This window comes from Eptatretus burgeri, chromosome 5, assembly GCF_056783735.1.
Source record: "Eptatretus burgeri isolate ZD-2024b chromosome 5, Ebu_testis_v1, whole genome shotgun sequence".
Taxonomy (NCBI): domain Eukaryota; kingdom Metazoa; phylum Chordata; class Myxini; order Myxiniformes; family Myxinidae; genus Eptatretus; species Eptatretus burgeri.
In genome coordinates, this window is record NC_140965.1 from 78,974,834 (window position 1) to 78,987,675 (window position 12,842).

Sequence of the window (12,842 nt, forward strand, 5' to 3'; positions counted from 1 at the left end):
TCTTAAATTTTTTAGATTTCACTCCAGAATTTGAAAGTTATTTAGTCCACAACATCCGATCCTCAAATCCGAAGCCTAATCAACCATGTGGTTTAAAAGAAAGGTGGCGTGACAACTTCGAAGGGAATAATGATATTGGAAAGGAGACATTGATTGAGGTATGCCAACCACCGCGAGAAGCAAGGAGAAACAGATGTTTCAGGTGTTAAGCCTTCGTCAGAGCACAAGAGGGAGGTTAACAGCCAATGTTTGCTCTGACGAATGGTTTATGACTGAAACGTCAGCTTCTCCTTCCTGACTTCTCACGGTAGTTAGCACCCCTCAATCAATGCCCTTTTAATTTAATCCATTGTTCTACCTGTCTGCCGATGCAAATCGACACTAGCCTTCTCCAGCAAGTGTAATTCTTCATTATAATGGATACTCTCAGATAGGCATGTAGGAACATAGAGTGCACAAGTATGCAACTGCACCCGAAAGTTATTTGGGGGTGAAATACAGGCCCCGAGGATAGAAAGTTTATCCGGTGTCCCTGCCCTCGTTAACGAAACAGAAAACAGTGAAAACCTTCTGCGGATATCCAGTGAGTATGCACTTGCATCCTCCCAAGTCGATGCAAAAAAAAAAAATAATAATAATAATCGCAAAGCAAATGGAGACTGAAATTACATTTCTTGAAGAAAGATGTGGAAAAGGTGAATAATTGATTTTCTCCAATCCAGGCGTAATTAATCAAAACACCATCAATACTGACTATCGATTTCAGCGAAAACATTTTCTTCCCACGAAATAATGAGATTGAATGAAATATTTGTCCAACTGGAAATGTTCTATGTGTGTTCAGTGTTCTCGACACCATGAAAGATGTAACAAAGGCAATCAACGATATTGCAGAAGCAAGCTGCAAGCATGTGGCGCTCAAAAAATTGACAAGATGGATCTGTGAGCACTTAGTGAAGAATAATCAACCTGGTCTATGTTGTGATCACTGTGACACAGATGGTACCATGTAAAGTGTTGCAACATACCATTTAAACTGTATTAAACTTTGCAGAATTCTGGAACAAATTTGCATGGAAACTTCCCAACTTCTCAGAATTATTCTGAAATAGTTCAGGAGCAATTGCCAACAACAATTCCTTCTCAGTACTCCCTGATGGTATCTGATGACAGAGAGGAAAGACCAGGTGAAACTTTCCAGCATTCACAGTCACCACAGGAAGACAGACGCCACATTAAAAAAAAAACCTGAAAACGCTTATTGTAAACTGTCTAGTTTATGAAATAACAGCAAGCAAGCAGAGCTTCAGTTACTAATACGCTCTAAGGATGCTGACCTATTTCTTGCTCCTGAAATGCATCGAGATGGAACATTCCACTGTCATACTGGCTGACCTCAGGATACATTCCCCATTCCCCAGACTATTACACAGCTGACCTCAGGATACGAAGCAACTCATCCACCTCGTTGTCATAACTTGTCCACAACTGTTCGGAATATAGTGCTGTATGTCGTTTTTGGCCCCATCTCTCAATGGTGAAGAATCACTAACAAATATTGAAAACTTCTCGCATCAAGATCTGGATCCGGATCTTCACCAAAATCGAATCGATTCTTCCTTGTCACTTGTCCCACACCCAACCTGTCCACCAGGTTTCATCCCAATCCGTCGACAACTTTTTGAGATGCCGTGCGATTTTTTTTCGTTTTTGGCCCTATCTCTCAAAAGTGAAGAATCACGAAAAAAAATTATAGTGTCTAGATCCGGTTCTTCACCAAAATCTAATCAATTCTTCCTTATTCTCTTCTACATGTGCAGCCTATGGCTGCTGGTTGCATCATTGGTTGAGGGTGTGACTATGCTGCTGATGCAATGCCCCTTTTACCAGGACACTGGTGCTCATTTCGCCGACCTCAGAAGGATGACAGGCTGAGTCAACCACACTTGGTGTTAATTCAACGGTAAAAACAGGGGCTCAAACTCAGAACCATAAGATCCCAAGCAAGCCTCCCTAACCGTTAAGTGATCACCAGACTATCAATTATTCCTTATCACACACCCAACCTGTCCACCCAACACCCAACTGCGTCTGAATGCATCCACAACCTTGTGAGATATCCTGCTCATAGAGATCCCTGGAAGATGTGAAGACATGGAAAAGTTTGGATTGCTTCAAACAGTTGAGGTCTGGGTCGATCAGTGATGTTTTTGTGATAAATGGCTTTCATGTTGTGTGAGCAAAGGTAAGCCCATAACACATCAATTACAGACTCGTGTTGGCAGAGCAGATAATCATGAAATGATATTCACTTCCGGTCAAAAGTTTTAGAACACCCCCATTTTTCCAATTTTTACTGAAATTTAAGCAGTTCAAGTCCGTGAATAACCTGAAATGGTACAAAGCAAAGCGGTACACTGCCAGAGGTTAAAAAAGTTTAGGTTACCAAAAACTGAAAAATAATGTAAATTTCAGAGTTGTTAAAAAAAGGCTCTTTTCAGGGAACAAGTAATGGGTTAGCAACTGCAGCTGTTCTGCAGCAATGGAAGTAAATTAAGCCTTGAAAGTTGATGCAAACAATTCCTACAGGTGTCCAAACTTTTGTTGATTAGTTACAAACCCTTTGTCTGTATAAAAGCAGTGCTGGATCAGACTGTGTTGCTTCACCCTCTGAAGCATTATTTGGACAATATTGCACTGCAGGAAGTAACATATTGCTATAATAATGGCGAGAAAAAGACAATTAAAAAGAAAGACAGACAGACCATTGTAACCCTTAAAAGTGTAGGTCTTTCCTTCAGAGAAATTTCAAAGCAGCCAAGGTGTCAGTGAGTACAGTTTCCTACACCATCAGAAGGCACTTGGAAACTGGAGGAAACTCTGAAAGGAAGAAGTCTGGCAGACCCAAAGCCACAACACAATCAGAAGACAAGTATCTAAGAGTCAACAGCTTGCGTGATAGGCGGCTCACCTTACAGCAGCTTCAAGCAAAACTTAACACTGATCGAAGTAAGGAAGTCTCAGTTTCAACTGTGAAGAGAAGACTTCGAGCTGTAGGTTTGACAGGTTGGGTGGAAGTAAGAAAGCCATTGCTATGATGGCAAAATAAGAAAAAGAGGCTTTCCTGAGCCATGAAACACCACCAGTGGACTACTGAAAACTATAAGAAGGTCTTATGGACTGATGAATCAAAATTTGAAGGAAAAATATTCTATCAAAATTTGAAGGAATTCATCACGCAGAGTTTTTGTACGCTGTCGAGTAGGCGTAAGGATGGTTCCTCAGTGTGTGACACCAACTGTCAAACATGGAGGAGGAAGTGTGATGATCTGGATCCAGAGTCGGCGACTTGCAGAGAGTGACTGGCACCCTGAACCAAAAGGGCAACCACAGCATTTTACAGAGCCATGCAATACCCTCTGGTCTACGCCGAGTTGGTCAGGGGTTCATCCTACAGCAAGATAACGATCCAAAACATACCTCCAGGTTATGTCGGAACTACCTAAGAAGAAAAGAACAAGACGGTAGGCTTCATATCATGGAATGGCCAGCACAGTCTCCAGACTTAAACCCCATCGAGCTGGTTTGGGATGAACTGGACGGAAGGATGAAAGCAAAGCAACCTACAAGTGCAACACATTTGTGGGAACTTCTGCAACAGTGTTGGGAAGAACTTTCTGAACAATATTTGATTTCCATTGGAGAAAGAAAGACACGAGTATGTTCGGCTGTTATATCTGCAAAAGGTGGCTATTTTGATGAGTCAAAAATTTAGATTAAATTTTGTTCAACAAAACGATTCCATGACTTTTTTTTTTTAATCTGCAATTGTTTATTTGCTCTATGCTTTAATTACAGAGTACATTGAAACATTAAACATATTAAATTTCAGTAAAAACTGGAAAAATGGGTGTGTTCTAAAACCTTTGACCGGTAGTGTATGTTAGCATCATGCTTTTCTGCTCTGCTATCTCCTTCAATACTCTCGGATGTATCCGGCCTCAAAAGTTTCATCTGAGAAAAAAAAAAAAAACATTAAAAAATGTAAAAAAATTGAGGGATGAAATCTCAAAAAAACAACTGAACAAGTAAGGAATGACACCACACAATGATACCATAAAATGACACCACAATCCTCATGGATTACCTCCACGACATCTCTTGACATTGTACTTTTGTTGTGGGATTGTGATGGAACGTCAAAATATGTCGTGATGATAATCCATAAGACAATTGTGGTGTCGTATTGTTGTATTGTAATGTGGTGTCATTCTTCATTGTTATTCTTCTTCATTCAAATCTTCATCCATCACAATCCCACAACAAAAGTAAAATGTCAAAAGATGTCGTGATGGTAATCCATAAGAGGATTGTGGCATCGGAATGTGGTGTCACTCCTACCTGGATTGGTTGGTTTTTTTGAGGTTTCATCACAATATTTTGACATTTTTTTTTTCTTGTTTCTACATTTTTTAAAGTAATAAAATGCTTAATGTTTTATTTTTTTGTTAAGGATTAAATCCATCGATGTTATTAAATTGTTTTAGTCCTAATTTCAGCTGATTTGGGGGACGGTTCAGATATGTAATGCGTTTGGAATGGTACTGTCCATCTTCCTCTTTCCCACGATCCTGGCCTGATTTGGTTGAGTCCACATTTACATTTGATATCTTTTCCTAATAAAATGATTAATGCTTTATATATATATATATATATATATATATATATATATATATATATATATATATATATATATATATATGTTTTAAAATTTAACATCTGGAGGCAAACACTGCCCGGACACGTCTGGAGACAAACTCCCATGCAGACATAGACATAACCTGGACACCAGAGATAAATACCACCCGGACATGTCCGGAGGTGGACAGGTCTGGAGACAAACACCGTCCGGAGATAAGCAATACCAGAATACATCCAGAGACAAACATCACCCAGACATAAACACCACCTGGACATGGCTTGAGAGAACACCACCCGTAGACAAACACTGCTTGGAAAGAAGCACCATCCCAACACATCTGGAGACAAACACCGTCTGGAGATAATCACCACCCGGAGACAAAGAGAGACAGAGACACAGAAAGAGAGAGATATAGAGAGAGAGAGAGAGAGAGAGAGAGAGAGAGAGAGAGAGAGAGAGAGAGAGAGAGAGAGAGAGAGAGAGAGAGAGAGAGAGAGAGAGAGAGAGAGATGTGTGGGAGGGTGCTGCACTGTATTAGGAGGGGGTGGAGTGAGGATGGGACAGAGAGAGGTGGGGGGAGGGGAGTTAGCAGAGAGGAAATGGTATGCTTTATGAACACACACACACACACACACACACACACACACACACACGTTTGGCCGATATGGGCAATTTTTCGGGAATCGGCAGATTTGAGTCAGTGTGATTACCAACTACAGTACTTACTGTATACAACCTAAAAAACTTGACTTGCTTTCACCCTTGTTTTGGGGAAATTTCAATGAACAAATTTTAAACAACATTGGATCATAGATGTTTCAAAAAGACATGCTTCCAATCATTGTGTGAGGGGTGGAAAATATTTTGGCTCTCTAATTTAGAAAACACATTAATACAGCAAACGGCTTGGAAATTGGGTGTTATCAAATATATTTTGCTTTGAAACTCACAAAGAGAAACCATATAACCTTTGGAAGGAATACCCGGTTCATATAAAATCACCAATTGCTTTAGAAACAGTCACGAGGACAAAGGAAAACGTGATCGCTCGTATGCTGCTGAGTTTTAAAGTTAAAACCTCCACCACAAGAAACGGGATGAAACTTTGCCACCACGGTGACTGTAACCAAGCATGCAGGCATGCCAACACACCCATGGAGAGTCCCTTTACAGATCCAAATCTACCCTATGTACCTCTACGTTGTATAGCAACTGCCGACTGTACATCCCGAGTGGGACAGGAACTGTATCGCTATCAAATAGAGAGCACTCGGCAAGTGGCTTAAGCACTCAAGCAAGAACGCCAATGAAATGGTTGATAATGAACGGCTGGCTTGGCAAGCGATAACAAGCTGATTGGTAATGGCACGTACCTGCAAAAAAGTAAACATCGCCGATTTCTTCACTTTTTCAGATTTCACAAACTCAAATGATATATTTCCATTCTGTACTTGAATTAGTTCGTCAGAGCAGATCATGGAAAATCGCACCATATAATGCATGAAATAGTTCCAAGCTCCTAATTTGAAAACTAGAGCACTTACAAAAGTTATGTATACAGCGATCAATAGGTATGTAGATGAGGCATTCGATAATATGAGTGAGGATAGTGAAAAAAAAACATTTTGAATGCTTTATCGTAAATAAACCGTTGCGGCCTTTTCCAATTCAAGGTGTTGTTGAGCAGGCCGAACAAAATGGCGAATTCTCCAGCGAGTTAACCGAGGATGTGCCTTCAGACCCCATCAAGAGCAAGGTGTTCGAGGATGCGCCTGATGGAGGATATAATTAAATAAGGCCGTAAATTATCTTCAAAAGGGGTGTTTTAATTAACCCAAACACCCAATTTTCACTCTTGCACTTCCTTGGAGTTTTCTTAGTATTCATGCAAAGTTTCAGGCTACTAGGTTCCATGGTTTTGGAGTTATGGAGGATGTACACACACACTAACATTGACACATTATTAGAGATTGATAGTGGGGGCGGGGGGGGGGGGGCAAGTGGTCCTAGACAATGGGCCCATAGGACTTTCATGATGAGAAGTTGCCACCTATTTAGATATGTTCTACATCTGTCTCAGAACAGGAAAATTGATGTTGCCAATTTTGGAGTTGTGTCGAATGGCGGCCATTTTAAATTCCAAAATGGCTGCCATGATCATGCTTTTTTTCTTCAGTGAATACAATTATTGCTCATATTTTAAAAACAATAACAAAATTTTATCCCATAATATGAGTGAACATGAATAGGAGAGACATTATGATTTATTGTATGCATATTTTAAAATAATTATAAGGTCATTTTGAATTTCGAAATGGCCGCCATTTGAAATGAGCTGTTTCTTTATTTAAATATTCTTCTAAATCCATTGAAATAGAGTATTTTTTTCTTATTTCTAAGAAACTTTGGGATGCTACTTCTAACAGACAATAATATATTAAATAAATTGGCCCTTTTGAGTATCCGTAACAAATAATTAGCTATGGAGAGCAGCATCTGGGTTACCTGCTGCCTCTACTACACCCATAATCACATGGCATTGGACAGAAGTTTCTGCTGTTTTGTTATGCAAAGTGATCAAAGCATATATTGTTACTAAGGTAAGTTTAAGTTACAGTACTTGTTTTTAAATTGTGCTTACATGTCCAGAAAGCTTTGAAAATATATCAGCAAAAAGTTTAAAGAAAAGCTTTTATAAGAAGCTAATGAATTAATGTGAAACGCTTATCACCCATAGGCCTATATCATCCATTATAACCATTGGCAAAGTTGTAACAATAGACTGAAATATATAAACATAAAATGTCTGTACATATCTTCCCTCAATAGTATTCTAAACAAATTGTATTATTATAAAACATGGCAACAACGCCAACAAGGTGTTAACAATGCTGACGAATTGGTAATTACGGAAAGCCGTATGGGACACTCTGGATAACTTTTAAATTAAAATATATCTCTATTAAAACACAGTATGCTAACATGTAGAAATACTTTCAATCACTGACCCACATGACCACACATGGACACATAAACACTACCCCAGGACACATATTATGGATTTATGTTATTTTTTTTTCTAGTAAACTGACCCACCTTGGAGCAAACCTTTAGATTACTGTGTGGATGCTTTGAACCACCCGGTGCGAAGTGTACGACATGCATATGGTATTGGACAGAAGTTTATACTGTAAATAATGTTATGCAAAGTGACCACGACTTATTGTTAGAAAGGTAAGTTGCAGTACTTGTATTTAATTGTGCTTAGATTGTCAAAAAGGTTTTACAAAAAGTTAAAAAGAAAGGCTGTAAAAGAATCTAATTAATGCAATTTTGTTCTTTTTCTTAATTTTCTAGTGAGCCGACCCACCTTGGAGTAAACCCAACAGTTACTGTGTTGCTAATGGGAAATGGATGTTTTTTGACCACCAAGTGCAAAGACGTCAAGGCAGGAAACAAATTTTTGTCTCTGCATTATCTGTCAGCAAAAGACTGGTGAAGAACTTGTTAAGAGACCAACTTCCCACCAAAATGTTATCGACTTCATCAGAGAACGAGCAGGGTATGGTGATGGTGAATATCCAGAAATAGATCGACGGCTTCACGATTCAACAGCAGACAGCCTTAAAGCAGTTGCCACATCTTGGCATAGAAGTTGTTATCAGAACACATGTCACCATGACAAATGCAAAAGAACCAAGGAACGTTTTGAGCAACACGTGTTTCATAAAGCAAATCCCAAATCGGGAAGTTCCCACACTCCTTTGGATCCTTCCAATCCAACCACCAGTGCTAGTGCTTTCACAAGATCAAGGTCAAAACCATACAACAGTGATGTGTGTTTCTTTTGTGATGGTAAATCTACAAAAACCAACCCTTTGTTTAAAGTCCGAACTGATGGAGCTGGCAAAAATCTCCATGAAGCAATAAGAAAGGCTTGCAATAACGAGTTATGTGTGAAATTAAACACAGCAATCGACTCCAATGATGCTCACGCTATTGACATTCAATACCACAAGAAATGCTATACCCAACAAGTTACCAATGTTGTCCGCAAACTACCAGTAAAAGATCTAAAACAACAAAGTGCCAAACGAGAAATGGCTGCCGACATTGAATTCTTCAGTATCGTACAAGAGGCCCTCCGGGACGGTGAATGTATTCCCATGTCAAATTTGCATGCTGCTTATGAGAATATTCGGGAAGCAAATGGTGTTTCGAATCTTGCAAGCCAGCGAAAAAAGTTAACTTTTTGGCGCCCATTTTGAATTTCAGGATGGGTGACATCGTATGTAATTTGAGAACAAAATATTACTTACATTGATTTTGAAGTGTTAACAACAATGAAAACCTATCATTTTGCTTTCAAAAATTGAGGTAAAATACTTTCATTGAAACTAACCAAGCGAAAAATAGTGGCAAAACATCGGCCATTTTGAAATCCAAGATTGCTGCCGTCTGCCACACTTCCGAAAATGGCAACATGCATTTTCATGTACTTTGGCACCTTCTCATCATGAAAATCCTACAGGTGTCCACTTGCCACCCCACTATGATGTTTGCAATTCTTATTTAAGACACACCACCCATGCAATGTCCTTGTTGCAGTCCATCCAAAGTATTATCTCTGCTTCGCATTTCCATCTTTCCAATGTAATTGGCAAGAGGAAAGCATGGTTGTGTCACCCTCTTCACATGACAGTGGTAATCATTTGCAAAACTTCAAAACCTATCTCTGACATGATGCAGTCTATCATTGATGTTGAATAATACTTCACAGCAAGTCTGTGATTATCTTTGTCGAGGCACCTGCAGGAGGTAAATCATCGGATTCTCACCGGAGAGTTGAGCAGCATCAAGCATTGATCGAAGTGATGATGTTCTAGCTGTGAGTGCCCATACAGAGTTGAAAGTGGATGTGCAGTCCTATGGACAGACGGACAGACGGACACACACACACCGTTTCTCCACAAGTCTGTTCTTCACATATCCAATCGTACATTGAAGAGCAATGGCTATTTGTACAATTACACTTAATGACTTTAAGGATGTTGTAAATGACACTAATTCTACAACACCCGACTGTATTTCTTCCAATAAGTACACACTGGGCATATATTTTTTCAATCCCCTCCTAGGAGGGGGGTTTATTGGAGAGAACATGTATGTGCGTCGGTTTTTAATTTTTGCATCTTTTGTGAACTTCCATTTTTCTTCAAAAATGAAGTGATTTATTGCATTCACATACTTATGCATAACACAGGGTTTATTTTCACGTGCAGTAGACCCCTACTTGTGCAGTTCTGAAATTCAATTTTGTGCAGTACTAAAATTTATAATAAAAACTGAGTTTATATTTATAATAAATTTTATAATGAGACATTGAGTAGTGAGCAAGGCGGTTACAAATTTCTGCGCGTTTGGAATGCACTTGGATATTTACGGTTATACTTTTAGCTAATGATACTAATTTTATAGACTCTAGTGAGGCATCCTGTGTTGTGTACCTTGTCAAAGGATACAAAAGAACTTAAAATCTATAAAATGTTTAAAAATATAGCCATTACGAATGCTTCTCAGACTCAGAGAATCTCAAACACTGGGCCATGTCACCTGCCTCAAAGATTTGTGCAGTTCTAAAATTTCCTTAAAATAAACCCTGGCATACCACATTACATAAACTCATTGGAGTCATCGCTATCATGCATTGTCTCATGAGTCACGGCACTTTTAATGGGCTTTCCCCACATTGTAAGTATTCACGTCACTTTCAACGGACAGAGAACCCTAACTCAACTCAGCTCAATGAGCGGAGAACATCTCACACGTCACTGCCTCGCTTCATCTTGTGTATGACAAGTCGTGCATACCCGTCGTTTCGCTGGTGGGTTTAATCAAAAGACAGCATGTTGCACTTCACAAACATTGCATATCTATCTGTCAGTCTCAATGAATATTCAAAGCCTGGTGTTGGCTGAGTGGTTCGGGTGGCTGACTCAGGATCTTAGGGTCCTGAGTTTCAGCTACTTGAGCTGCTGAATTAACACCAGGTGGGGTTGACTCCACAAGTTTAGAGGTCAGTGAAATGAGTACCAGCGTACTAGTTGAGGGGCACAGCTTCAGCGGCACAGCTGCGCTTCCATACACAAGAAAAGAACAGAATGAAGATTCAAAGTGAAGTGAAACACACAAAAGAAGGACATTTTATAATATGTCATTGTTGTTGCTGCTGCTGTCATGGCTGTGGTTGTTGTTGCCTATGTGCTCCCTCCGTGTACGGTACTTTAATACGTTATACCTTTCTATTTCTTTGAGAAGTATTACAACATATAACTGTGTGCACACCTTCCATGTCAATCATGCTATATTCTAAAGGATTCCTGATATCGTACTATTGGAATTGCTACATTAAGCTCCAAATCCTGCTTATACTTCTCCTTCTTCTTTCATCCCAGAAAGACAGGCTTTTAAAACAGGTATCTTTATGATTAAACACAAATTTTGTTCAAAGTAAAATGATTATTAGCTTTCCAACCAATTAAATCAATTATTTGCTTTCCAACGGTACAATATTTATTATTCTATGACAGCAGGAACCATTTAGAGTTGAGAAAGAAGTGACTGACACATGGATGAAGTGAGACTGACACATGGAGGAAGTGAGACTGACACATGGATGAAGTGAGACTGACACATGGATGAAGTGAGACTGACAAATGGAGGAAGTGAGACTGACACATGGATGAAGTGAGACTGACACATGGATGAAGTGAGACTGACACATGGATGAAGTGAGACTGACACATGGATGAAGTGAGACTGACACATGGAGGAAGTGAGATTGACACATGGATGAAGTGAGACTGACACATGGATGAAGTGAGACTGACACATGGATGAAGTGAGACTGACACATGGATGAAGTGAGACTGACACATGGACGAAGTGAGACTGACAAATGGACGAAGTGAGACTGACAAATGGATGAAGTGAGACTGACACATGGATGAAGTGAGACTGACACATGGATGAAGTGAGACTGACACATGGATGAAGTGAGACTGACACATGGAGGAAGTGAGACTGACACATGGATGAAGTGAGACTGACACATGGATGAAGTGAGACTGGCACATGGATGAAGTGAGACTGACACATGGATGAAGTGAGACTGACACATGGACGAAGTGAGACTGACAAATGGACGAAGTGAGACTGACAAATGGATGAAGTGAGACTGACACATGGATGAAGTGAGACTGACACATGGATGAAGTGAGACTGACACATGGATGAAGTGAGACTGACAAATGGATGAAGTGAGACTGACAAATGGATGAAGTGAGACTGACACATGGATGAAGTGAGACTGACAAATGGATGAAGTGTGACACATGGATGAAGTGAGACTGACAAATGGATGAAGTGAGACTGACACATGGATGAAGTGAGACTGACACATGGAGGAAGTGAGACTGACACATGGATGAAGTGAGACTGACAAATGGATGAAGTGAGACTGACAAATGGATGAAGTGAGACCGACAAATGGATGAAGTGAGACTGACACATGGATGAAGTGAGACTGACACATGGATGAAGTGAGACTGGCACATGGATGAAGTGAGACTGACACATGGATGAAGTGAGACTGACAAATGGATGAAGTGAGACTGACACATGGATGAAGTGAGACTGACACATGGATGAAGTGAGACTGACACATGGATGAAGTGAGACTGACAAATGGATGAAGTGAGACTGACACATGGATGAAGTGAGACTGACAAATGGATGAAGTGAGACTGACACATGGATGAAGTGAGACTGACAAATGGATGAAGTGTGACACATGGATGAAGTGAGACTGACCCATGGATGAAGTGAGACTGACCCATGGATGAAGTGAGACTGACCCATGGATAGATGGACACTGTTCCTTTTAGTAATATAGACACATACTGTATTATGAAGGTATCAATTGTTCAGCAATGACTTTTTTGCCTGACCCAAATAATCACCCCAGGGTGTTTATTGGTGGTGTGGGTGGGGTTACTTTTTTCACACCCTCATAGGAGGTCACTTATTGGAGGGATGGGTATTCCTTTTGGGGGAGGGGGTGGGGTGTCCACTGATATTT

General features: G+C 39.9%; 1 protein-coding gene and 1 long non-coding RNA gene across 9 annotated transcripts in view; one reads left to right on the plus strand and one right to left on the minus strand.

The window, feature by feature from the left end:
• The window catches only part of LOC147026763 (uncharacterized), an 86,390-nt gene that overhangs the window by 63,113 nt on the left and 10,435 nt on the right, over positions 1–12,842 (plus strand). The window lies entirely within an intron of this gene.
• The window catches only part of PDE5A (phosphodiesterase 5A), a 133,774-nt gene that overhangs the window by 36,639 nt on the left and 84,293 nt on the right, over positions 1–12,842 (minus strand). For all 8 annotated transcript variants that reach the window (XM_085882552.1, XM_085882554.1, XM_085882553.1 and 5 more), the window contains one exon: positions 9,541–9,628. In XM_085882552.1, coding sequence (XP_085738678.1) covers positions 9,541–9,628 — 88 coding nt within the window. The remainder of the gene's footprint in view (positions 1–9,540; positions 9,629–12,842) is intronic.